The following is a 27,604-nucleotide window of genomic DNA, read 5'->3' on the forward strand; positions in this document are numbered from 1 at the left end:
TAAAATGATTTCCCAGGGGAAAAGGCTCGGCTTGGGGAATATTTTGAGGTCATTTTGGAGTCACCTCTCAGGCAAAGGCTTTGGCCTCACTGTATGCTGTGCCCAACACTGGCAGCAGCCTGAACACCAGAGGAGCAGAGTGCCTGGGATGGGGTGAAACCCAGCACTACAAGTCTCATTTTTTGACATTGTGACACCTTGAAGCTCTTTTCTGACTGGGACTGACATTTCCATGGGACATTACACTCTTTGGTCTTTTGTCACACCAAGACCTTCACAGGGATGTGGGCTCATCCCTTGCCAGTGGTGTGGTGTCAGGTCAGATGTTGTGCAGCCTCCCTTGGTCAGAAACCTCTGCATTCTGATTTATAACTCCAGACACAAGAAAATGTGCAAGGGAAAAGGCAGCTTCTGGTGGAGCAGAGAATCATCACAGGATCACAGAGTCACAGAATGGTTTGGTTGGAAGGGAACAACCAAAAGGGACTTAAAGACCATCTTGTTCCAACGCTGCTGCCAAGGGCAGGGACACCTTCCACTAGGCCAGGTTGTTCCAAGCCCCATCCAAGCTGGCCTGGAACACTGCCAGGGATGGGGCAGCCACAGCTTCTCTGAACTGGGATAACTGGGACAAACCAGGAAATTTAGTGCCAACCAAAACGATGGCTCTGCTGTCTTTTGTGTTGTGAGAGTGATGAGAAGCAGATGCTGTCCAGAGGGATTTGGGCACCTGGAGCACTGCTGAGTGCTCTGGGAAAGTCACTTCATGTCTCTGAGTCCTGGCTCCCCAAATACAGAAGAGGGTTAATGGCATCAGCTGCCTTTGAGAAGCATCTTGTGCAAGACCTGTTCTGCACACAGAGCTGGATACCATGACTTGTAGACCCCTCCCTGGAGCTGCACAAGGGGGATAATTATTCAGTTCTTCTATTTCTAAACATGTCAGTGCTTCGCGAGCATTGGAAAATGATAATATCTTGTTTGCCATAAATGCGGTAATTATAGCTAAAACTCTTCATTTACATGGAAATGACAAACAACAAATTAAAATCAAGCATCTACAATTAGGGTAAAAGCCATGGCAATTTGTTATTCTTCGCAAGAAATCATTTTTCACATCATTTACTGGGAAGGAGGTCTCATTACATAATGATATTTAGCTCTTCAACTACTTTTCAGCCTCGCAGCTTTATTAATTGCACTCACAACAGTTCTCTAATATAAACAAGCATCTTCATCTGCTGGCTGGGAATCCAAACCTGACAGCACTGACAGGACATACTGCATCCAGCTCTGGGGTGTCCAACACAGGAGGGACATTGACCTGTTGGAGTGGGTCCAGAGGAGGCCACCAAAATGATCAGAGGGATGGAGCAGCTCTGCTGTGAGGAAAGGCTGAGAGAACTGGGATTGCTCAGCCTGGAAAAGAGAAAGCTTTGGGGTGACCTCACTGCAGCCTTTCAGTACCTGAAGGGAGCTGACAGCAAAGGTGGAGACTATTTACAAGGGCCTGGAGGGACAAGACACGGGGGAATGGCCTCAAACTGATGGAGAGCAGGGCTAAATTAGATACTTGGAAGAAATTCTTCCTTGTGAAGGTGGGGAAGCCCTGGGCCACGCTGCCCACAGAAGCTGTGGCTGCCCCATCCCTGGAAGTGTTCCAGGCCAGGTTGGATGGGCCTTGGAGCAACCTGGGATAGTGGGAGGTGTCCCTGCCCTTGGCAGGCAGTGGAACTGATGCTCTTCAGGCTCCCTTCCCACCAAAACCATTCTGTGATTCTCTGATTCTATTTACAGCCAAACGGAGACCCAAAGCCAGCAAAGAAAATGGAGGGAAAGTCTGCAAATATCTTTGGCACAGGTGTAATTCCATGGGTATTTCTCAGTAATAACGACCCAGACACCTGATGATTGCAATCAAACAAAAAGCTTTCACTGAGTCTATACTGGCTGAGGAGAAAGCAAGTTTGACAGACAAAAATTCTTGCAGGAGGCAGAATGTGACTTATGCTGGTCTATCCAAATGAAGGAGCTACAAATACATCAGGCAGACAAAAGGTGGAAAAGGCAGCTCCATTTTTAGCTTGCATGGGGGGAACTGGCTGGTTTCAAACACTTTAACAAAACTCTGAAGGGAAATGCTTTAAAGAAGAGGAACAATTTTGACTACTGGCTAAATGGGCAGCTTCAAGGTGTGGGCCATGGTAGGACCTGGATTCTTTTGTTCTGCCCTTCAAAAGAGCACAAGGCCAAATTCAACCCCCAGAGAAGCAAACCTGGCTTCATGGGGCTGATGGTGCAGAACCATACTGGTGAGACTCAGCAGCAAACTGGAGCAGTGCCTGGCCATCACTTGGAGTCTGCAGCTCCTGGTTCCCCCTCAGATTTTATCTACACCTGAGACAGGTGCCCTGGCTTGACAGATTAAACACCAAACTAAGCACCAGCTCTACCTCCACATTCCTCTGGGCTTGTACCTCCAACCTAGGTCCTCATATACTAAGTCTGATTGCAGTGGAGAGGCTGTTCCAGGGGCTGCTGTGAAGCAAAACCTCTCTTTTCTCTGCAACACCTATTAACAGTTACAGGTGAGGATTTGCAGACAAATTAATATCCCAAAATATTGCTGAAGTTTGCTGCCACCCACTGAACCTTATAAAATCACCATCACCTCTCAGACAAGTTCTGCACAGCCCTGCAGGTGAAAGGGTTAATTTATCCTCTGCTATCCACATTTCCCATTTATTTCACACATGGCACAGAGCACTGTTCCTGTGTGACTCCAGTCTCTGTGGGGTTTGCTGCTGCTGCCCCAAACACACACCCAGTGCTGTGGCATTCTCCCATCCCACTCCTTCCCCTCAGAAATGAATGGATCCAGAGTTTCTCCAGGCGGATTTAGATAATCTGTAACAATTTACTTACCCGGAAAGGGCATTACCCTGATTGGAACAGGTCAGAGCCCACTCTCTGATTAGGACAGGGATATGATGTGGCTGTCAGAAGATATTTTGAGTATCCCTGAGTGAACTCCTGATTTTGCTGCCATCATCTGTTCAAATAACGAAGAAACAATTTGATGCAAGAGAACCTTCACAACATTATCTGGATAAAGCCTCAGAGGTCAATCTGCTTCCGAAGCAGCAGCAAGTGTTTATGATCTAAATGCTGATGGCTACTTGGTACTGCCTGCTGTCTAAAGACCACCAAATGGGCCAGGAAATTCTCTGCTGGCTTGACAAGGGTGGTCTCAGTCCTCTAGGAAGACAAACTCTGAAGAGACAGACACAAAAAGAAGTCACTGACAAAACCTGAGGAAGAAATAAGCGGAGGACATTTTTTAAACTCATTTTTGTAGTGGCCTGGTTGCACTGTGGTTTTAACGGAAAAGATATTTAGATTAGATGTCAGGAAGAAATTCTTGATCCTGAGGGTGGTGAGACACTGATAGAGCTTGACCAGAGAAGTTGTGGCTGCTCCACTTCTGGAATGTTCAAATCTAGGTTGGATGGGGCTTGGAGCAACCTGGTCTAGTGGAAGGTGTCCCTGCTCATGACAGGGTGTAGAAATGTCATAAGAGTCTATGATTCACTGTGAACTGCTCTTACCTTAGCTGCAGGACTAACAAATATTAGTAAGGAAAGAGGCTGGGGTTGTCAAAATCACCCCTTAGTCTTCTAAATAGGTAGCAGCAATTTTTTTGTTTTGAACTGCAAATATTCTGCACAGGGAATTCCCAGGGGAAAGGCTGCCTTTTCTACAGCACAAACAAAACCTCTACCACCTGAAATCTGAAATTCTTTGTAGGTACAGAAAACAATGAAACTGCAGAGCACTTCTGAAATTTAGTCCTAAACATGAAAAATAATTTACTGGCCTTACCGTATTATATTGTGAATCAGTTGACAGATTTGGGCAATAACTGATCTGGGCTAGTTACAGGTTTGATTGACAGACCCAAAGAAGTGTTGACTCAAACCAGCTCATCACAACATCCTGATTTATCAATCTCTCCAGACTGAGAAATGCTATTTGTCCACATTTACTTGAACCCAAAGGGATACAGGAGCTGAAGTCTCATCTTTAAAGTCCATTTCAAAGAGATAAACAGATCTACCAAAACCAAAGGAGCAACAACCCATGCATTTCCATTTGAGCTGCTGGACCCTTAACCAGCTTTGGGAATCCAGAGGTAATTAATGCATTCAGGAAAATTTCCATTTGGTATCTGGGAACAGCAAGCAAGACCCTGAGAAGCTGAGCAAAGCCAACCTGGTGCCTTGCTGGAAATGCCATGACTTTCTGTCCTATTGCACCAGCTTTTCTGCCTTTAAGACTGAGAAGCAAGAGGGAAATTAACTCAGTCCGACAGTGACAGCAACTGCAGGGCAGCCTGGCCACAAAATAAAACATGCAAATTCCTCACCCAGGCAAGGGGATGAGACAGACTTACACTGATGTCTGCACTCAGCTGCCTGTCTTTGGTCCCTCAGCTAAATTATCAACAAGGTCACACCTCTGACTTCAGTATAAAAATGTTTTATGTGGAGCCCAGTGAATCTGAAAGACACTGAAAGTGCTTTGGAAGGTCCCTTCCCTTCCTGAGTCACAGCTCCCTGCCAGTCTGCAAAACCAGACAGTTTTGAGGTTTTCTGTCCCTGGCACGTGGTTAAGGGCTGTAGGGGGAACCTTGTACCAAAGGAATAAAATAGAAGGATGGTTGTACTGGATCATCTGAGCCTCACACCCCATCTCTGAAGGCAGATGCTCACAGGGAAGGGCAAACACAGAGCTGATACTTCCCTTCCTCCCTCTCCAGCCTGCACCAAGTCACTGCTGATCCAGGGGCCATAGCTTCCCTCTTTATCAGGCTTCAGTACAGATTTGTGTCCCAGCAACTGTGACCATTTAATGAGCAAAACGTAACACAGGAGGAAGAGACTGCATTTCTTGTTAATTTCTATTATTGTGAGAGCTAAAAGGCACCTGAGATCACACACACATGTGATAGGTGCTCTACAAACCTGCAAAGAAGAGTCAGTATCTGCCCAAAAGAACCTAAAAGAATGAACCCCCACAGAGCATTGGAATTGTCCCATCTATGAACACCAGGACTCAGGCACGGGATGGGGAAGTGATTTGCTCAAGGACTCATATGAAAAAGCAGCACTGGCTGCAATGAGATGAGGAGATCAGGCTCTGCTCACAGTCATTCTGGGCCAGACCAAAGGTCAGGCTGGCTTTGTGAGGCTGACAGTGACCAAGAGCATTTGTCTAGGAAAAGTTTATGGATGGGACAATCACACAGTGATGCTCTCCTGGCTCACACTCCTAGCACTCTGGGGCTCTGGACAAGGTCATTCCTTGCACAGAAGCCCATTTATCCTCTGGTTATCCATGTTAATTTATCCTTTTGGTTATCCTACTTCTTTTTCATACCCTTTCTGTCTCTGCTGTGTCCTTTTCCAGACGCACAGAGGGGCAGAATGGTACTGAGCATTCAGAGACAAAATGCTGGTTGTTGTTTCTCTCTGTTCCTTTATCCCCCCACATCCCTCCAGACCAGTGTTCCTACTGTATCATCCTCCCTTTTCTCTCATAAGGATTTGGAAGAGAGGCTTGGCTTTAATTTATACTCTTTGCCAAGAGTCTCCAGTTTACCACTCAAATTCACTCTCTTGTGGTTATAGGACTAACAATGAAAAGAGCTCTCAGCCTAAATTTCCCCCTGGAACTTGACTGTCCCTAGGATTTTCTCTAGGATTTCAGAAAGAGTATCTAAGCTTTCCTATTTACCCAGGCATAAATAAGCCCTATTTTTCCCTGTGTCTCAGCAGGGGTATTTACCCTGAGCATTAACACCCACCCATCCCAAGGTTAGAGGGACTGTGGGGAACATCTGAGACGGAGAACATCTCTGCATCCCTGACTGGGCTGGGGACAGGGCAGGATGGCTCCAGCACCCATCACCTGGGAACCCTGTTAGTGAAATCTGCTTTTAGACTCACAGAACTATAGAATTGTTTAGGTTGGAAAAGCCCTCTAAGACCATCGAGTCCAACCACTCCTCCAGCACTGCCAAGGCCACCTGTGTCCCCAGGTGCCACATCCACAGGTCTTTTAAGTCCCTCCAGGGATGGGGACGTCACCATTTCCCTGGGCAGCCTGTTCCAATGGTTGACAATACCTTGGTTGAAGAAGTTTTTCCTAATATCCAATCTAACTTTTATGCAGTGCAGAGCAGAGGAGGGAAACACCTGAGCTGTTGGGCCATAGGAGGGGACTCCAGCAGGAGCACTCCAGGCAGCTGCAGAGCTCTCCTGGCTCATCCCAGGGAGATGAGGACAAGGGAACTCTCCTGCCCACCCACACTATGTAATCTATATCCAGGGGAACTGCTGGCAGGAACTTGAAGCATATTCAGATTGTATTCAAAAAAACTGAAAGTCCCACTGTTCTTTAAACCCTCATATTCATCTTCAGAGCCCACACAGTAGTGACTAACCAAACCTCAACAACTAATCACTGCTGCTGTCAATTAGTACCACTGAATGTGCTTTTCCTCCTGCAGATGACTCCAATTCGGGGTTGCCTGCTCTGGTTTGGAGGGATGGTGTTGCAGCATCTCGTGGAACCGTGAAGGTTGGAAAAGACCTCTAAGATCATCAAGTGCCACTGTCTGTGCCAGGCCGTGTTCATGCACTGTCCCAGGAGCTCCCACCAGCTGCAGTCACAGCTCCAGCGACATCCCTGGGGACAGAATCTCCTGCAGTGCCTTTGGAAGGAGTCATGGAACTGCATCCCAAGCCCTGCACTGCCCTGAAGGCATCTCTGTCTGCTTGGTGCTGTCAGAGCCTGCCTGCAGCCAGGCAGGGGTGATCTGGCACAGTTTGAGACATTAAACCTGGGCCAAACAACCACTGTGGCTCTTGCTCTGAGCTTGTCAGGATGCAAAGGCTGAAATCAGACATGAGGAGCCAGTGATGCAGCCCTGCTAAGCCCAAAGCACAATGGTTCATGGTCCCAGGGAAGAGGATCACAGATCCCACTGCAGCTCCAAGGCTGTGGGACCAGAGCATCCACCACAGCAATGCTGAGTTTTGCCAGCTGAGATTCTGACTTTATCCACTCCATTAAGACACGGACCTTAGCAAAACATGCTCCTGGCTGCCTCTGTCTACCAAAAGTTAAATTAGCTCCCTGCCTCTCCTGCTCCAGACTGCAGTTAAAGAATTGGAAGAACAGGATTGTTTAGGTTGGAAAAGACCTCCAAGATTATTAAGTCTGTCAAGCTGCACTGGAGCATTTGGCTGAGCAGGGCTGATTCACCATGGAGTCACTGCAAACTGGGACTTAAGAGGTTAAACAGCACTCACAGGAACATGTTCTGGCTATGGGAGAGCAGATATAACCACAAAGCACTGCTCCACTGAGGATACTACTTGGTCTAACTCTGTATTTGACCCTCTTCCCAACACTCCCTAAAACCAAAAAATCAAAAGAGACTATTTAACCAGTCCCAACAGATACAGAAAATAACAAAACCCACAAAGAGGTTATTTTCCTGACCGGACATTTATACTGAACCCAATCTTGTCATTTTCCTGAATTTGCTTATGTGTGGTTGTAAGGAAAGCCAGGACTGAGCAGGGCAAAGCAACCCCCTCACTCACAGGAAGAAACAGCTTCTGGTGGGACTGGAAGGGCAGACACCGAGATCACTCCTCAGTCCTAAACCAAAGCACACACCAAAGCCATTGAGGGGTCTTGGAAATCCTCTGCTGGTGTCAGAGCTGTCCCAAAGCCTGCAGAGGGAAATGCTGGAATAACTGGCATACCAAGCAAAAGCACAGGAGGGTCATCAAGATGCCACATGTGCCAGGGGTGGGTTCCTGGGCTGTGCTCCTGACAGGGACCTTGGAGCATCACCTGGATCACCTTGGCATGGGCATCCCTAAGCTGGTATGGGGCAGGTTAAGGGGACAGTGACAGTAGCACAGCATGTGACACTGTTAAACAAAACAGGGGGGCTCCTGGGGACAAGAAACAGAAAGTTGAGCAGCCACTCCTGCAAAACCAGTCCATGCACACACCTGAGTGAGCAAGGCACCCTGAGTGGTCAGAGGGGAAAGGGGGATTTGGGAAAAACAGCCTCAAAAAGGACTCAGACTGGAGAACCTCTTAGCCTCACTTCACATTAATAAAGCCTCAAGCACAGATGGTACTGCTGGTATATTAAAATAAATGATGGGCTATCAGGGAGCAGCCTGGCTGAAACCCTTTATTACAGCCCAGGCTTGGATGAGTCTGTGATTAGAATTACTCAAAAACAAGGGGAGAAAACGGAACAAAGAAAGCAAAAGCCTCCAGTAATTCTCACCATATCGACCCCTCTCCGTGATTAATGCTGATACTCAGCATCTTTGCAAAACAACAACTGCTGGAGGTTTGAGGTAATTATTTTATTGTCAGACAAAAATCTGAGCAATTTACTTATTTCCAATATATGTTCATAACTCACTCTCAAGCAGAGCAGAACTTCTACATATACATACATATTTATATTTATGTTTATATTTAGTTCTATAGAGAGGGAGAGCATCCTTGCAGGAAAGAACTTGGATCTCCTTTCATTCTCAATGGGTCTTAATCTGAGTGAACACCAGAGGGGAGACAGGTTTAGCATCAGTCATTTGTGGTTTGCACTGTCCAAGCAGAAAGTGCATCTACATTCTCATTAGGAAGGAACATTTTAAAATTATCCTCTCCATAAATTACCCTCTCTCTCTCTGCTACTTGTTGCAAAATGCTCTTTCCCTCCATTTTTCTCTTACCAGCTCTGCCATGGGGCCAACATTTTAACCCCAAAGATCAGCCTCTGACGTAAATCCCCTGAAGGACAGAGGCAATTCAAGGCTGATGAACCTTCACATTCCCCTCTATCCATTTTTTTAATGCCATGAAAACAGACAGATTTTTGCTTCAGTATAGATCACTATTAGAAAATAAATGTGATTTCTCCAACATAAGGAAAGCCTCTTTTTACATGGCAAAGCCCACCCGGAACAGGCACACAAAGGAAAAATGAGTAACTCTCACCCAGGGAAGGCACTGCCCTGCCTGTGTTCTTCAATCAAGCTAAGTGATTGCTAAAATCCAAAGGGAGAGAGGGGCTGAAAACCAGCTCCTCAGTCTGAATGGAGCCATGTTTTCTGACATGTACAAACGGAAGGGCGGGAGAAGAGGCAAAGCCCACTGAGAAGTGACACATGTAAATACTCAAAACTGCAGGCGTGGGAAAGGACAAGGATTACTGCAGATGAAAGAGAGAGCAAAGACAGTATGATTTATATTCCAGTGGGGCTGACAGGCAAGGGGACAGGCAGTCCAAGGCAGCTGACAGCCCAGAAGGATTCCTGCCTCACCGTGCTGTGCAGGAACCCAGATGGTGCTCGGGCAGCAGATGCAGCCCAGCCTTCGGAGCACGGAGCTCTGCGCAGGCTAACGGACCCTATCCTTGAATCCAGGCAAAAAAACCCCAAGATAAATTACCTGGAGCAGCAAATGCAAAGTCATGCTCCGAGGTAGACACATCCTAACTTTAAAGGATGTGTCAAACAGATGGATAGAGGCCGACAGCTAGGGAAGGTCAGAAACGCTCAGACACGTGCTTGAGTTCTCCAACTCTGCTTTCTTGGGCTGACAAGTGCAACTGCAGGTCCAGCAGAAAGCCTTTCAGAAGGAGTCTTCCTGTGCTGGGAAAGCCCAGGAGCCTGGTGCTGCTGCAGGCTGCCCTTCTGTGCTACCCAGCAAGCCAAGGAGGGAGAATTTCATAGAATCATTATGGCTCGAGAAGTAATCAAAGAACTTCAAGTCCAACCCCCAACCCAGCACCACCACTATTTCCACCACTAAACCATGTCCTCAGGTGCCATATCCACATGTTTTTTGAACACTTCCAGGGCTGGTGACTCAACCATTTCCTTGGGCAGCCTGTTCCAGAGCCTGACAACCCTTTTGGTGAAGGGCTCCCCTTAGTAAACCTTCCCTAATGTTCTCTGTACGCAGACATCACCCAAGACTCCCCTACCTGAGCTGGGTTGGGGAATCTTCCACAGATGTTTCCACCACAGAAGCTGCTGCACCCTCCTTGCAGGTGTTTCAGGGAATTTTTGCCTGGCAGGGAAACGGGAATTAGGGCAGGCAGGATTGGCAGCAGTCCTCAGACTTGGATTCATCCATGTATCCCACCACCCATTAGAAACTTTCCCCAGTCACTGGGACCTCTTACACCAACCATGTCAGCCATGGTGACCAAAATTCCCTCTCTCCTCCCACAAACTGGCAGATGGTTTCTCCATGCCTTCACACCGACTCTCTCCAAACTGAAGAAGAAGAAGGAGAAATGTCTTGGATGGACAGGATCTCTTCACTCCTCCCTGCATTGTCCTGTAACTTCAGTTTAACACCTTGTCTGATGGGATTCCAACTTCTCCGTGGGCAGGGAGAGGGAAGGCAGAGCCAAAACTGAGAAAATGCTTCTGAATCCTCCCCCAGCCCTGGGAGGCAGCACTTAAGGGCTGGTAACAAATGGGCTTAGTCTTCCTCTGACACAGGTTTAACTGGATACATAAACTTTGTGGAAGGGCTGGTATTTTAAAATAACGTATCCAAGGATGTTTTAGTGCTGCTGTTTCCCAATACACTCCACCAAAAATGTCAGGGTAAAATATCAGCCTGATTATTGTGAGCAACAGCTTTGTGTCACCTGTTTCTGATAGCTGAGCTGGGAATCACCAAGACACCCTCAATCCTCTGATTTATTCATAGAATCACAGGACTGTTTAGGTTGAAAAGTCCCTCGAAGATGAAGTCCAACCATTCCCCAGCACTGCCAAGCCACCACTAACCCATGTTCCCAAGTGCCACATCCATACAGCTTTTAAATCCCTCCAGGGATGGTGACTCCACCACTGCCCTCATCTCTCTTCCCTGCCCTTAGCCTTGATTTTTACTTTGAGGGCAAGAGTTGAGGTGCTTCCGAAGGAAGGACATGGCTCCAACTCATTAGGGGTTCATGCTCCAGGGTTGGAATCTCCTCGTCTCAGTTCACAGAGCAGACACACTGCTCCTGTCTTCCCTTTGAAACACTTCTGTTTCAAACTGACCTCATTCCCAAGGGCACAGCAGTCTTGTGCTGGATGGAAAAAAGGAAGAGCACAGAAGGGTGGTCAGTCAGGACCACAGGGCTCAGATTTGTCCAAGTTTTGTGCCTCCTGGAAGGTCCCACTGACCAAGATCCCAGCACAGGGCTGTGCAGGGAGCGAGCAGGTTGAAGAAAGAAGGAACAGTAAAGAGACACACTCCTCAAAACACCTTGGAATTAGATCTGATGAGGAGAAAAAGCCATCTCTGATGTGAATTGTCCGCTTTTGGGAGCTGCTCTGCTGTTACAACAGCGAATGTCACCCTGAGCTGGCAGAGAGGATCATCACTGCTCACAGATAGGATGCAGAATTCCCTTTGACAAGACAAACCTGATTAAATATGAGTCTGCTCCAGGATTAAGATGCAACCATAAACAATCTCTTAGGTAAAAAAGAAGCAATTCCAAAGGGAGAGCACATCCCTCATGAGGGACAGAAACCTGAGTTAGGCACAGATTGATGGTGGGAGCTTTACTGCTGCTTGGGAGAGGGAAGGGGAGCTAGCAAGGAACATATGGAACTGTATAAATTATTTGGAGCACCCAGAAAGACAGGAAAAATAATCTCTGTTCCTGAGACTGCTCATTTCTGTCTGCAGCCGTCTGGAACCCAGACCTTGCATGGCCAATGCTTGATGCCACAAAACTCCCATAAATACCTGTGATGGGGCAAGGCCACAGAGGGCAGGATTGCTGCAGGAACTTGGAACATGGGGGAAGGAAAATCTGCTGGTTACGCTCCTCATCCTGGCTCCTGCCAGCCTCTCTCCCCTGGGATTCCTATGGACTCAGCCCCTCCTGTTAGGATCTCTGTGTGATCCTTGCTTCCATTCCAGGGAGAAATGCAGGTGTGCACATCCTGCCTCCAGAAGGAAAGGGCAATGCCCAAGCACTAATTTAATTCCCCTCCCCTCTGCCAAAGGCTCCCTTGTGAAACCAGAGGGGTCACTGGGCCTCTCCGTGGTTTTGCTCACCACCTTTAAAACACAGATGAGCCTTTCCAGGGTGATTAAGGAGATAAATGCATTAAAGATTAAAAGGCACTCCGATGTTCCAATACCACGAGCTGTAAGAGTACTTAAAATAGATCCATTTGGGGCAGCAATTAAAGAACATATTACTAATTTCTGAGCCTCAGCTCCTGCCTTCCTAATGCTGGTTATTTTTGCCCATAAAAGCATTAATCCTATCTTCCTGTAGAAATGACATTTCAAACATTCATCATCTTCCACTACTGTCCTTCTGCTCCTCTGCCTCACCATCATTAACCAGAGGCATCTGTTATATGGTTTATGCAGTGTAATTTGTGACCACAGATCTGCAATACACGAGAGCTATTTTCTCTGTAAGTAGCTGCTCAGAGCTGCAAATATTTTTTATCCATTATAAAATAAACCCAACATTCACATTCCAAAAGTGTGTTTATTATGCAAGTGCCTTGTCATTACCTGAAAGAGTTATACAACCTTCCATTATGGTAAGAACTAATGTCCTACCCACAAAAATACATGAAACACAGACATGGTTTATATTTTGGAAACTACACGTCGAGAATTATATTGTCACACTTCATAACTTCTTCCTAAATTGATTTTTTAATCTCTAAATCCTACCCACAGGGATGATCCAAACTCCCCTGTGTACAATTCCTCCATGGGTACATGGAAATCAAAAACAAATGCTGTGGAACCAGGCAACTCAGGTGACTTCTCACCAGCTACAGTCCTGTAATACAGTATTGCCATGAACAGGTGGATGCAAAGAACACACCAATGGCTCAGCTAAAGAAAGGCAGACCTGGACAAAAATGGATTTAGGTTAAAACAGAGAATAAAAAATAGTAGCTAGCATACATAAAAGCCACCACAGAGAGCAAATTCAGATGTAAAATGGAACTACGGATTGATGAAGACAGAGCAAGGTGCTAAAACATGTTAGTGAAAATACAAAAATTATATCAAGTGGGCCCTAAATTGAGAAAGAATAAAACACCAATTCCATACATTTTAAATGCACAAAGCAAACTGCTGCATGCCCCAATGTGGTAAAACTAAAGGCTTAGTAAATTTCCCCAGACCTCCTGCTGTTACCTATGGATAGCAGGAGTCCTTCACCTTGGGATGTAGATCACAAGCAAGCACTGAGCCATCAGGAAATAGCTGGGAAGCCTGGGGCCAATTTTCCTCTTGGGTCATTGTTGTTAAATTAAGAATTCTCACAGAACTGAGAGAATAAATACTCTTGGGAACTGGGAGAAGAAGCCGCCACCAACAGAAGCAGAGGGGTTTGATCTCCTTGGAGTTGTACAACATAGACCATCTGCTCTAAGGTGCATGAGGAATAACTGAAGGACCATAAACTGTTCACTAGGTTTGAACCCACCTCAACCAACTGCAGTTCTCCTGGTAATGCATCACAAAAGAGGGAGCAGGGGAAAATTAGGTGGTTTTATTTATTCCCTGAAAATTCAAGTTATGCATGTGATCTTCCTGCCCATCCAATGCTCTCCAGGTGTTTAGTGTTTGCCTACCACACCCCCCATATACACAAACCAAGAAACGAGTATGGACACACCAAAGTCACCTCACAAAGAATGCAGAGAGGTCCAAAAGTGCTGCTCTGTCCTTCACTGGCAACTTCTGAAGGCAAAGCACTTGAACAGGACACCAAACCAGATCCCAAATCATATTCAGACCTCGCTTCCCCAGGGCTGCAGGCTGCCAGGATGGCTTTTGGAAGCTCAAATTCTATTTTATAAAGGCACAGATTTTCTCATTTTCTGCTTTACTCTGTCTAAATATTGCTGGTTAGAGAGTCAGTTGATGGGCTGTAAAACTGTCAGTCTCATTACTGGCACTTATAAATGGCTTTTGCTCAGCTGGAGTTAATGTAGGACCATCTGACTGCCCAGAACTGACATTTTTAATGATTCTGTTCCTCCAGCGCCTTCTCATTGACCACTACAAAAATCCAAACTGTCTCTTGCCCTGCCAAGATGTTTTGTGGATCAAGTTCCTTGTTCTCTGGGGATTTGCAGCATGTCAGCCATCAGAGCAAGCAAACTCAATAATAACTGACCTGAGAACAGCTATTCCAACACTTCTGGGCTCCTCTGTACTGTAGATTTTAGCATTAAATGTCAAAATTCTGAAGGCTAGAGGACAGATGCATCCCCTCAGGAGGAAGACATGTGTGTAAGGTATATTAAAAATGGAAAATGCCAACTGTAGAAGTTTGGTGCTTGGATGTTGTCCCCTCACCCTCTACTCTGCTAGGTACTGTCACCTTCCTTCAGGTCTCCCTTTCCAATGCCATAGCCCAGGTGAAGTAGAACAGCTTCCCCCTCCAAACCCTGTTTAATTTACACAATAAGGGAAATTCTTCACATCCCAGCACTATTTAGGGAAGGAAGGGACAGACAGAGCTCTTCTGGGGATGTCCAGCAGTTACAAAGCTGTCCCAAAAATCAAAAGAACTGAATTTTCAAAGTTGAAAATCACCTAGAGAAAAAGGGTTTCAAAGAAAAACAGCCCATGCACCTATCCAGCAGATCCAAAGCTTCACAAGTCTTTTACAGTGAGTCTGGTCTCTCCAGGTGCTCCAGCAGAACAATGGGAACAGCTCTTCCAGCTTCCTGCAAGGTTGGGGGATTTCTTCCGTTCTTAACAACCCACCCCCTGCTGACACAAGCTGCGTGCTTTTTCCACCTTTCCTCTTCTCCCAAATACACTCCATAAAGAAGCACATAGCCAGGACCAGCTATGGACACAGAGCTAGCCTCATGAGTGCCCATGAACCCAGAGCTGGGAACCAGGGCAGAAATTCCCACTTGGCACAAACCAGAGAGGGGAGGGGCTACTCTCCTGCAGAAGCATCTCCCATTCCCCACTCAGTCCCAGGAAATCAGCCCTCTCATCCCCTGGGTTCAACTCCTTCCATGGAGCTCAGATTATCAGCGTGAGCCCATGCAAGCCCTTGGCTTTCACAGAATCACGGAATGGCTTGGGTTGGAAGGGATCTAAGATCATTTAGCTCCAATCTCCCCATCTAGTTCCATTCTCTTTGTGCCTCTAAGCCATAAATAACTTCCCTTCCTCGTAGGAGTACTGTTGAGCACCAGCACACTGCAGACGGCAAAGGAAGCAGTGTCACAGAGCCTCTGAGGTCATCTAGGCAGGAAAAGAAATGGCTCTTTTCATAAGTGTCTGCCTGCTGGAGTAAGAGGGCTGAGTCACAAGCAGAGAGGCTGATCCCACTGCTTCCCCTCTTTTTTTTTGCCAGCACAGCACTGCACAAAAGTCCCATCCAACTCCTAAAAATAAACTCAGCTCAGCCACAGCCTCATCCTTTCCCTCATGGATGTTTGCACGGACTGCAACAGCCTGAAAACAAAAGGCAATCCAAACCATTTGGATCTGGTGATGTGTAACCCAGCCAGGCACTTCCAGAGAATGCCAAAACCCACATCTACCCAGTCCTTCAGGTGCTCAGACCTATTGCTGATGCTGACCCAGTTTAGACTTCACAGGGGCTCCTCCAATTTGCATAAAGTCAATAAAACATAAGTTAGGGAGAAGAATCCTGGTTTTTGCCACATAATCTGTTAATTCCTTGTCTGAAATTTTTGGAAATATGGCCTTTCCAGGGTCTGAGAAACAGCATCAACCCCTGGTTGCTGCTTTCTCACCTGCCTCCTGTACCAGAAAGGCATCTCCTACCCTGAGCCTCCTCCTCCAGCAGCTGGAAATGCAGCTGTGACTCCAGTCCAGACCTGCATAAACCATGAACTTGGTGCCTGATGCAGAACAACCTCCTCTGTAACCCCAAAGTTCCTGGCAAACATTGTCATATCCAACAGCACCACATACCTCTGTCACCCAGCTTGCCAAAGCCAGAAACCCTTAAAGACTTGGAATTATTCCCCTCACACAGCTCCTGTGCAGCCTGATGGGATAACAGGAATGTGAAACAGGCCTGACACAGCCACCCCCCAACACGGTGTTTTCCAAGCAGGATTTAGTGTGACAGGGAGGGATCAGCCCTGGTGCAAACTCAATCTCCCCTCAAAGGCCAACCCTCCCACAGAGTTCTGGAAATCAATCCTCCCACAGTGTTCTTGAAACACAATCTTCAATTCAATTAAGGAAGCCAACATCACTAAAGCAGGCTGGAAACAGCATCACAGAGGAGAACCTCCAGGTTAAATCAGAATTACACATTCAGGGGAAGGGATAAATCTCACATAAATGTATGTGATAGACAACATATAAAGGAGTTTTGGGGTTTTTTTTGTTTGATGAGCTTCTCGGAACAGCTAATTCTAATAGCCAGACATAAAGACCTTCTGTCTAGATGTGGTTCAGCTCCCACAAATTCACCTGAAGGGTTCCCACTGCATTTGATGGGGCTTGGCTTGGGAACTGAGTATGCTGGGAAATGATTCCAGAGCCTTTTGCCAATGTGGGACAAGTTCCTTGCTAAGATCTACCTTGTCCCACACCAGCTTTGACTTGCATCATGTGGACTTCACACATATAAACACTGACTCCTAGGTGGAGTCATTAAACACAGGGCCTATATGTACAGTGGGAATAAATTGTATAAAGCTTTGTAGAGGCTTTGCAGGTTTGTCTTCACACTGCCAGCACAGGGCCCCATGGCTGGACCATGCACTTCTTAAAATGCCAGAGGAGTGGAACTTAGACAAATGCTGCTGAAGTACCAAACAGGCTGATGAGCAAATACCCAACTCCTTTGTCCTCACAGGACAAACATCCCTACACCAACCCATCTTGGGCAAAGGGAACTGAAATTTCCCCAGGAATCTCACACGAGAAGTTATTTTTTTGTCCACCCTTGGAGCAAGACAACACTAAGCAAAAACAACAATTGGGTTTAGCTTGAGAGCCAACCCATGAGATTTCCTGGCACAAGGGACTGTCTCATGCAGAGTGCAGAGCAGGAGATGTGTCCTTTGTAAGGGCAAAGCAAGAAGGGGCTTTTCTCTTACCCAGGCCCTGGTTTTGCTGCTCCCACTCGATGGTGTCAGGAACCTGGTAGGACACCCCAGCCAGCTGGGCCACAGGGTTTTCCAGGCCAGCCAGGGGCTCCTGGGAGGTCTCTCCAGGAAGTGTGAAGCCTGGCAGCTCCGTGTCACCCTCCATGCTTTCATCCATCAGGTCTATGTCTTTGTCCTCCTCGTCTTCCTCTTCCTCCTCTTCTTCTTCCTCCTCCTCCTCTTCATCCTCTTCCTCTTCCTCACCCTCTGGCCAGAGAGACAGAAAAGAAACATCAGGAAACATCCCACCAGGCAGAAAGTTCACAGATCTCTCTAGGTGAGCACCAAGCTGAGCTCCTCCAAAGGCAGAGCAGCTGAACAAACTTGTGCCTGTTCTCTAACAGGAAAGACACCCAGAGGGGTTCATTGGGAGGAGCTCATCACCACTGGAAGTTGCTGAGGAACAAGGAGATGCTGTCTCAGACTCTCAAATTAGCGGGAAATACAGTAATTTTTTGCTTCCTAACAAATAAGGATGTGCATGTGTACCAACACCTGAACATCTGTAACTACAGAGCTCCCTGCTTAACTCATTCCAGCCCAAGTGAGAGCTCTTTCCCTGAGTTCCAATCTTGGAGGCAGCAATAAGTTGGTTCTATTTTTAACTCTTATTAAGTCTTTCCCAGCTCTGGAAAGGGCACTGCTTTCTAGACCAGGTTGCTCCAAGCCCCATCCCACCTGGCCTTGGAAAGTGTTGGAGAGAAGGCAGCAGAACCAACACTTCATGGGAGAGCTGATAAATGTGACATTGGGGCAATTCCTGTGAATTTAGTGCAAGGTGTCCCTGCACATGGCAAGGGGGTTGAAACAGGATGATCTTTAAGGTCCCTTCCAACCCAAACCATTCTGGGATTCTATGAATTCTATGCCACAGCAGATACCCATTTATTCCAGAACTGTCTGTACTGTTCACGTGCGGAAAAATAAATATTTAAGCCATGTTTCATCACTAGAATCTAAAATGGCAACACAGGAACCACTGTACTGGATCAAACCAAAGACCCTTTCTGTCCACATCCTATTTCCAACCATAACTTGCTGCAGATGCTGAAGAAAGACCAGAGCAGGGCAAATACAGAGCCCAGTCTTCCCACAGTTTCTCCTCCCAAGTTACAGTCACCAAAGTCTCAGGGACATCCTATGCCCAGAATTTGCACTGGAGCTATTTAATAGCTACTGATGGAGCCACCCACCAGGGACAGACAATATCTGGAACAATGCCATGCTTTGAATTTCTCACACTTTTTCAAAGCTGAGAATCAAAATACAGCATTTATGCACCTTTATCTAATTTACACCAACTCTGCTCAGACAGGTAGAGAAACTGTCTCCTGGTGTAGTCACACTGGGAGAGCCCATCACCCTGCATCAGGCATTAAAAACTAACAATCCAGCCAAATCACCATTTGTTATCCAGATATCCCTTTATTTGGAGTTGTACCTCATATAGGTTGGTGGCAATCCAACCTGGATTAAATGGGGTAAGGTGGTCTCCTTCCTTTGGCCTCCACAGACTGGAGAGATCAGTGCATGTTACAGACTCACTGATTCACTGTGCTCTTCCATGGCATCTCCTTCCCTTGTAATTCAAGGATTTGCTTCCAAGCACTGCACGTTTTTCTCAGCTCACCAGGCAAGACAATCCCAGTCGCTGCCTTTCAGTTCTAGTCCTGTGTTCCATACAAATGAGCTGCTGTCGGGATTTAGCTGCATCATCCTGCTGTAGCAGGGCTTTTGGTACCTGGAAAGATCATTCCTGCCACAATGACACCACACAGAGCATCTAATGGAGCTCACGGGGATGTGGTTGGCCCCTTAAATTCCCGCTGCATTTGTAGGCATTTTCTGCATTAGAATGTGCCTGTCATTTAGAATCAACCTCTGAATTTTCTCTGCCAAAATGCATGTTTTCATACAAAACACACGACTGTAAAGCTGAGAGTGGCCCCCAGAGAGTCTCACAGGAAACCTGCAAAGACAAGTTAATGTAGGTCTTTTCCCCCTGCTGAGAGCAACACAGCTATCAACAACCCCAAAACTTAACAGCAGCCACACTGAACAGCCAGAACACCAGAGAAGAGGAACATGAACAGAGTTTTTCCCTAGACTAGGCGTAAAAACCAGCCAAGAGAGAACAGGCATCGGATTTTTATCTCTGAAAAACTACTCTGGGACAAGGATTTTAGAAGCTTCTTGTGATTTTTAACAACCCAAATGACACACACCTGCCAGGATCGAGTGCTGAAGCCACAGATAGCCATCTCCCTGTCTCCAAAGCCTCGCAGGCAGCCAAGCTGAACACCCAAATTGAAAGTGCTGAGACTACTTATCACATCTGATGATCACCAAGCTCCATCAATCACCATGCAGCCGCAGCAGAAAGCTGTGAATAATGAGATCCTTGTAACACAGCCGCTGCAAGGGGGAAGGAAAAGGCTCTCAGCTTGTTCCCTTCTCCTCTCTGGCTCATTCCTGCATTTGAAAACAGCTTTTTAGTCCCCATTCCGAAACGCCAACAGCTTGCCTTGCTGCAAGGTGCAGCGCAGAGCACCACTTGGTGGTCACAAGGAGGAAGCTACTCTTCCAAAAAAAACCCAAAGACTTCACGAGTGTGGGATTTCAGCAGCAGAGGCACAACAGGCAGCCGTGGGCAGGCTGTGCATAAGGCTCGGTAGTCTCATAAGATGGAAAATGGAAGTGAGCATCACACAGCTGAATCTCAAGCTGGAGGTTTGTGTTTCACACAAAAGCCTTTTGCAAAAGTCACGTTTTTCCTCCGAAATTGGCACTTTTTGGCCTTCAAAAGGCCTCAGCAGCAGATTGAAAGGAAATTATCGGGAAAGACTGAATGTAGCAAGGACTGAAAGTGCAAAGCCCAGCAAATTCAGAAATTAATCCAGAGTTTCATGTGTATGTGCAGCTCACTGTGAACTATTTTTGTGTCATGGAATGGTTTAGGTTGGAAAAGCCCTCTAAGATTACTGAGTCCACATCCCCAAGTGCCACATCCATGCATCTTTTTAATCTCTCCAGGGATGGTGGCTGGGCAGCCTGACACAATGCCTGACCATCCTTTTGTTAAAGAAATTTCTCCTAATATCCCATCTAAACCTCCCCTGGTGCAGCTTGAGGCTGTTTTTCTTGTCCTGTCATTTGTTACCTGTGAGAAGAGAACATCACTTCCCTAGTCCTGCTGGCCAAGCCAGCGTGGCTTCTGCTGTAAGCCAACCTTGCTCCAGATTTTCATAGGTTACACGTGAGCTGATTTTGTTTGTGTGCACCAAATCCATGATGTGCCACGTGGATCCATCCAGGAGGGACAGTATCTTCTCTCCTCTCCTCGTGACACCAGGACACTTCAGCACTGAAACACAGCCCAAGCAGATGTTTGTGTTTTCACAGAATCATGGAAAGGTTTGGGTTGGGAGGGACCTTAAAGCTCATCTTGTTCCACTCCCCTGCCACAGGCAGGGACACCTTCCACCAGAGCAGGTTGCTCCAAGCCCCATCCAAACTAGCCTGAACACTTCTGCCACTCTCTAACAGACTAAACAAGCACTGCATTCACTAAAACAGCCTCTGCTTTGCCTTCATGGAAACAGAAAAATAAAAAAACCCAAGAAGCTCAGCATCTCCCTGCTGTGACAATAGACAACAGGAAACCCCAGGGAAAATGAGATTCCCAGTTGGTGCGTCAAATGTTTTAGTTCTGAAGGACTTGGCAACCTTGTAACAGGTATTCAAACTTTCAGGCTTGGGGAAGCTATAGGGGAGCCCAAGGAAACAAGGCTGAGATAAAATAACACATTTTTCGCAGAGTTTTTGGGGGTGCCAGCTTTATTAATAGAAACAGACACCATTGGGCTTTATCATGGGACTCCAAATGAATCCATTGGTGACACTGGTAATATCCAGAGCATTGGATTTGCTGTTTCAGGGGGGCAAAAGCTCCTTATGCTTGCTCCAAAAGTGAGGATTTTTACCACAAATGTACACATGTACACATCCATGCTGGCTTTTGTGACTTAGGCAGGAGAAATGAGACCACCTCACACCACCCTTGTGAGGCAGTTCCTTGACACAGCAGGAACACAGAACCTGCAGGATCTGGAGCAACTGGACAACCACCAGCATCCAGCAGGTAAAAAGACTCAGACTCAATTTTTGGGGGTGTGATGGCTTGAAAGAAGCTGCAGCTGAAGCCACTTATGGTCATAACCTTGCTGAAGGCAATGGAGCTGAAGAAACCTCCACTGAAGAATTGTATTTCTATATTGAGACATTTTCCATTAATGTTTGCAAACACTTCCATTCCTCAGAAGAGCCAGGAACCCATCATTTGTCAAGTTTAACACACAGGAGCAATATCTTCCTGTGCCCTGAGCAGCGAGAGGCTCACAGTGGAAGGTGATAGATTCACTCACAGGCACAAACTGCACTCAAAGTGCAACGAAAAAATAAAACAAACTAAAAAGGAAGGAAGTTGCAGGGCAAAAACTGGAGCTGTCATTTGCTCTGTCCTTTCCCTTCCCAGCCTCCCTCACACCAAACTCAGTAGACAACAATGTCTAAATGATCCCACAGAGGATTGCTGCGATCCAGGACAGTTTAAGCTGTGATTTTATTTGGTGTTCAGTGCCGCAGGGTCACCCCTGTGTGCTAATAACAGTAACATGTAAATAATGATGTGTAACCAACAACAGGATTAGGGATGGGGAGTCTTGACTCCCATCTCTTGCCAGAGCAGGAGGGAGAGGCATTAAGAAGCCACTGCCAAGTGTTTTCTCCCACTGAGGTTCACTCTTTGCACTGCTTTTGTGATCACAGCTGGCTGTGAAGTCAGGAAGGCCTTTCTAGGACAACTCTTTTATTATTAATGTGTTGCCTTCACGTGATTAGTCATATAGTGTCACCATCCAACAGCTCCAAAATGCTGCCTTTGACAGCCCAGAAGGAGAGAGCTGGTAGGAAGGTAGATGGGCTCTCACCAAGCACTGCTCCTGGGCAAGGTGCTGGGCCATGGTGGGGCAACAGATCCAGGCACAGAAACTCTGCCAAACACCAGGGGAAACCCCCCCTAGGGATGAGCTCTGCTAAGCCCAGTCACCTCCACTGCAAAGCCATCCAGGGTATTTGCAGGATGTGGTGTTGTCTTAAATGCTGTGCTGCTCTAGGAAAATCAATCTCCTGGGAAGTTCCAGCATCTGGGCAGTTGCACAGAGACAGGGAAAGGGACTGTTGGGAAGAATACACCTGTTGGATAGGATCCTACCACACAAAGCAGGATAACATAACCCTACCACAGAAGCTTCAAGAGAACATGAATTTACACATCACAGAATAACCAAGGCTGGAAAAGCTCTCTAAAATCATCACCATGTTCCCCCCAGCACTGCCAAGCCACCACTAACCCCTGTCCCTAAGTGCCACACCTCTTAAATCCCTCCAGGACTGATGACTCCACCACTGCCCTGGGCAGCCTGTGCCAGTATCTGACCACCCTTCCAGTGAAGAAATTTTGCCCTAATACCCAACCTAAACATTCCCTGGTGGAACTTGAGGTTGTTTTGTCTTGTCCAAATTTTTTTTCTTTTGTAACAGAAGGAAATCCTTGCTTGGCAGAGTGAGCATTCCCCTGGCAGCAGGGCTGAGCTGATGCTGCTTTAGGAGCCTCTCCTTGCCAAAGCTCAAGAGAAGCTGCTCCCCAGCAGAAGGCTCTGACATTGTACAGACAGTACAAGGAAAGATTCAAATTCTGATCATAACCCAATTCCCCCCCCCCCAAAGCTGAGTGGATTCACACTTGGGGTTTTTTTTACACTCCTGGCTCACTGCTTGCCACAGGAGATCCAAGGCACTGAGGACTTTTAGCAGGGGGAAGAAAAAAAAGTAAAAAAGACTCTCCTGGGACCATGGCTCTAGTTCTGTATTAAGATCAGAAAGAAAAATTTCTATAATCACAGAATGATTTGGGTTGGAAAGGACCTTAAAAACCATCCAGTTCCACCCCTGCCACAGGCAGGGACACCTTCCACTATTCCAGGTTGCTCCAAGCCCTGTCCAACCTGGTGCCTTGGACACTCCCCCAGGGATGGAGCAGTCACAGCTCCTCCAGGTGTGCCCCACCACCACTCAGTGCCTCACCTCCCTCACATTCAAGAATTTCTTCCTAAAACAAAAACTGTATCTCCAGCAGCATTCACCTCAAAATCACTCTCACATTGAGCCAGGCTAGAGGGTCAGTTTAGCAACACAAGACTATTTTAAAGGGGGGGGGAAAACCCCCAAAATGCTGCAAAACACCCCATATGGACTATAAAAAGTTTGTTCCCTGGCTTGCTGCAGAACAGCTCTTCCACCCCTGGGTGTACAGGTGTTGAACCAACCAGTATGAAAATCAAGACAAGAAAGAGAGGATTTATCAAGTGAGAGCAGTCAAATCAGTCCAGATTTAATGACCATGACCTATGAGTGGACAGAACAAGATAGAGGAAGGCAGATAAGGAGTTTATGACATCTCTTAACAAAACACTTTCCCCTGGAAAAGGGCTATGGGCATGAGACTTCTTTCCAATCACAGAAAAAAGAAAAACCAAACACAAACAAACCCCAACCAAAAAAAAGGAAAAAATAAACCAACAAAAAAAAAAAACTCAACAGCCCCAGCAGAGACATTAATTCCATTTTCATTGGAAAAGGCTGTTGGTGTTTCTCCAGAAGCATTCAATTCAATCACACTGCCTGGGAAGATAACAGCCAAAAACCCAAGAGTTAAGAAAACATTTGATTTCAGCTTTATTTTCTAGACAAGCCCAGCTTGGATCATCACAGACAATGTAGATTGGGAGTTGGGTCTGTTATTATGGACAACAGTCTCCAGGGTACCAAGGCTTTAACTCAAGTCCTATCAGGAGCCAAAGGGAACATGACTGAGTCCACTCAGCTCATTTTCTAGTCAGACTCCTGCTTCTTCCCAAGTCCTTCACCCCCTCTTGCAGCATCCCTAGTCCCACTGAACAAAGCTCCCAAAAAAAGCCCCATGAGCAACACTCTCCCAACCTTCCAAGGGACCCCAGCCAGGAGCAACTCCAGCAGAAAGTGTTCTTTGCAGAGCCTTACTGCCACATCCCTGCTTACCTGAACCCCCCTCCCTCGAGCCATGAGGGTAAAATGCTTAATCCTCAGATTAAAACAAACAGAAACTCATTAAAAGCTTTCACTCACACAGCCCAATTACCTTGCAATAGCAACTGTGGGGGTTTTCTGTTGTTTTTGTTCAAGCTTGGAGATAAGCATGGGAAAGCTACAACATTAAAGTGATATTTAAGTGAACTCTAATTTTTTTGACAAATGGAAAGTCTAATACAGTTAAAAACTCAAACAAAGCCTGGCCAGAACAAGAAGCAAGGCAGGGTCAGACTAAGAAATGTCATCCAACCTGCTGGAGGCAGAACAGAGCCAGAACATCACAAAGAACAGAGAGAGCTGGAGGTGCTCAGCCTGGAGAAAGGAAGGCTCCAGGGAGACCTCAGAGACCCTTGCAGTGCCTAAAGGGAGTCCAAGAGAGCTGGAGGTGGATTTTGGACCAGTGCATGACAGGACAAGAGGGAGTGGCTCCAACCTGACAGAGGGCAGGGTTAGACTGGAGATTAGGAAAGGAATTCTTGCCCATGAGTAAGGCAACCTGGGCTCAGATTGTACAGAAAAGCTGTGGATATCTGTATCGAACACTATCAGAAGAAAGAGAGAAGAAAAAAAAAAAGGAAAAAAAGAGTTTGGTTTGATACAAAAAATTGTCACACTTTGCCATTTTCTGCTACAAAGGAGAATGAGGGATGAGCCACCACCTACTGTGAGGAAGATAGAGGTCAACCTGCACCAGACAGAGCAGTTCCCATTTCAGTGGCAGCAATAAACAAAAGCAAGAGAAAAGTGTGTACCAAAACCATTTAATAATTCATTCTGCATGTGCTTTAAGTCTTCTGTTCCTTGCCAATTTAGTTGATATCCAAAGAGCTGGTGAGGAATTATAATATCAGGCTAGTTAACCATGCTGGGTTAAGTGCCTGTTTTATTTACACCTCTGCATCCTAATTTAAATTTTTAACAGGGTTGTAGAGATTTAATGAGGCAGATCTTAATCCATACAGTCAAGGTCCAAATAGCAATCCCTTTCAAAGCCTTAATTTCCTGGAAAAAATACCCTTCACATCCAAAAAAAAAGAAGGTTCCTCATACTGTGACACAGCTCAGAAGAAAAATGGGGAGTGGAGCGATCTTTTATAAAATTATGTAAATGGCTACAAGTTCTGAAGTATTCAGGAGGAATTTCTTCACAGAAAGGGTGATTAAACATTGGAAGAGGCTGCCCAGGGAAGTGGTGGAGTCACTATTGCTGGAGGTGTTTAAGGAAAGACTGGACATGGTCTGGTTGACACAGTGGTGCTTGGTCAAAGGTTGGACTTGCCTGAAGGTCTTTTCCAACCTAAACTGTTCTGTGGTACACAAAATAGTTCACAGCAGGCTGCAAATGCACGTGAAACTCCAAATCCTGCCAGCTGAGAGCCATCTTAATTAATTGGGAACACTCCACATTCAAGAGCTACTTGGTTAAGGCCTCCTCCTCTGGAGCAACTGATTTTTAAGTTGCCCATTTTCAGAGCTATTGACTGTTCCTGACACCACACAACAAGCAGAGAAGCTCCTGCTTTGATCAAAGCTCTGAGCACCCTCCACAGTCAGCAGCCCTCCTGACCCCTGAACTGTGTGAGCAGCTCACTCCCAGCAGGGAGATTAGACTGCAAGAAAAAAAATCTTCCCTGTGAAGGTGGTGAGGCCCTGGCACAGGCTGCCCCATCCCTGGCAGTGTTCCAGGCCAGGCTGGACAGAGCTTGGAGCAACCTGGGATAGTGGAAGGTGTCCCTGCCCATGGCAGGGGGTTGGAATGAGATGGTTTTTGAGGTCACTTTCATCCCAACCCATTCTGTGATGCCACGATTCCCTGCTGTCCAGGCAGGGTGATGTCACACAAGGGAACCAAACCTCAGATCTGCAGGGCCAGATACAGACTCACCCTCACCCACCGTGACAGGACCAGAGTCTGGTGTGCTCTATCCAGCAGTTTTCAGCTGAAAGCTGCAAGGATCTTGCAGAAGAGGGAGCATAGCACATGTCCTGCCACTTCAGGAAGTTCCACCTGCCAAGTGCTGCCACACTGGGGGTGTGCAGCCACCTCTGCCAATACCTACCATGGCAGATGTTACAGCACAGGAATCAAGTCAAAAAGGAACGTGGTTTCTTTCCAGAGAGTCACTTTTTGAAGGGTGTTGGGAGGCTCACACAGTGGTCCTGAGTAAGCCAGTTGAACCAGTAGCTCTCTGTACCTAGAAGCTCTACAGAGAAACCTGCAGGGCTCAGCTTGCTAGAGATATACAAATTCTAGGCACAGAGACAAAATATATAATCAATTCCCCCAGAAAAGCAAGCCTTATCCTCTGCTGTGTCCTGTCCCCAGTATCCTATAATCCCTTTACAGGATTTCTCTGACTAGGAAGGGCAAGTAGGACCAGTCTCACCACAGAGTCAAGGCAGGAGGATATTTGTTACCCAGCTCATCTCTGCAGAGTCCACCAGGGAGGAGGATAAGCTCATCTAGACATATTTTCATTTTGTCTGTGCAATTTGATTTTTAAAGCAGTTTTGCATCCAAGCCAGGCAGGTGAATATACAGATGCAATTAACCACAGGCAGTTTGGCACAGATGGCCCCCAAGAAAGAGAGTGAGCTGAGCAGCAGGGGTTTCTATTTAATGATGAGCCAGGCCCTTCAGAGAGGAAGCTCAGCAGGACCCCACTGAAGGCAGCAGAGCTCACTCAGCTCCTTGCACTTCTTCCAACAGTGAGCCAGGCACAGCCTCTCCCCAAGGGGCCAAGATCCCACATTAGGGACCCAATCACATGCCTGCAACAGCATCCCCCAAAAGCCTCAATATCTTGGGCTGGTGCTCCATGTAGCTTTAAAGGAAAGCACCCCCAAACATCTTGGGTCTGACAGCATTCCAATGTTCTGAGAGGAAACACTAGGAACTGTAACTTTGGGAACCAAGCTTCCAAATGCCACTCCACCATGAGGATGTGATACCCCCCAATTGCCATTAAGCAGAAAAAGATTCAAAAACCTTCCTTTGTGCTTAACTGGAGCAGCACCATCCCCAGGCAGAAAGCCTTTCCCCACATGATAATTGTCATTGTCCCATTTTACAAGAGGGAATTCACGATCCCCAGCACCAGGGAACCTTCTGGCTCCCTGCACAGAGGTCTAGGTTGAGCAGAAAAGATTTA

General features: G+C 46.7%; 1 protein-coding gene across 2 annotated transcripts in view; it reads right to left on the reverse strand.

Moving 5' to 3' along the window:
* The window catches only part of ARMH4 (armadillo like helical domain containing 4), a 57,284-nt gene that overhangs the window by 18,500 nt on the left and 11,180 nt on the right, over positions 1-27,604 (reverse strand). For both annotated transcript variants that reach the window (XM_039552962.1, XM_039552961.1), the window contains exon 5: positions 17,217-17,471. In XM_039552962.1, coding sequence (XP_039408896.1) covers positions 17,217-17,471 — 255 coding nt within the window. The remainder of the gene's footprint in view (positions 1-17,216; positions 17,472-27,604) is intronic.

Source organism: Corvus cornix, chromosome 5 (genome assembly GCF_000738735.6).
Source record: "Corvus cornix cornix isolate S_Up_H32 chromosome 5, ASM73873v5, whole genome shotgun sequence".
NCBI lineage: Eukaryota > Metazoa > Chordata > Aves > Passeriformes > Corvidae > Corvus > Corvus cornix.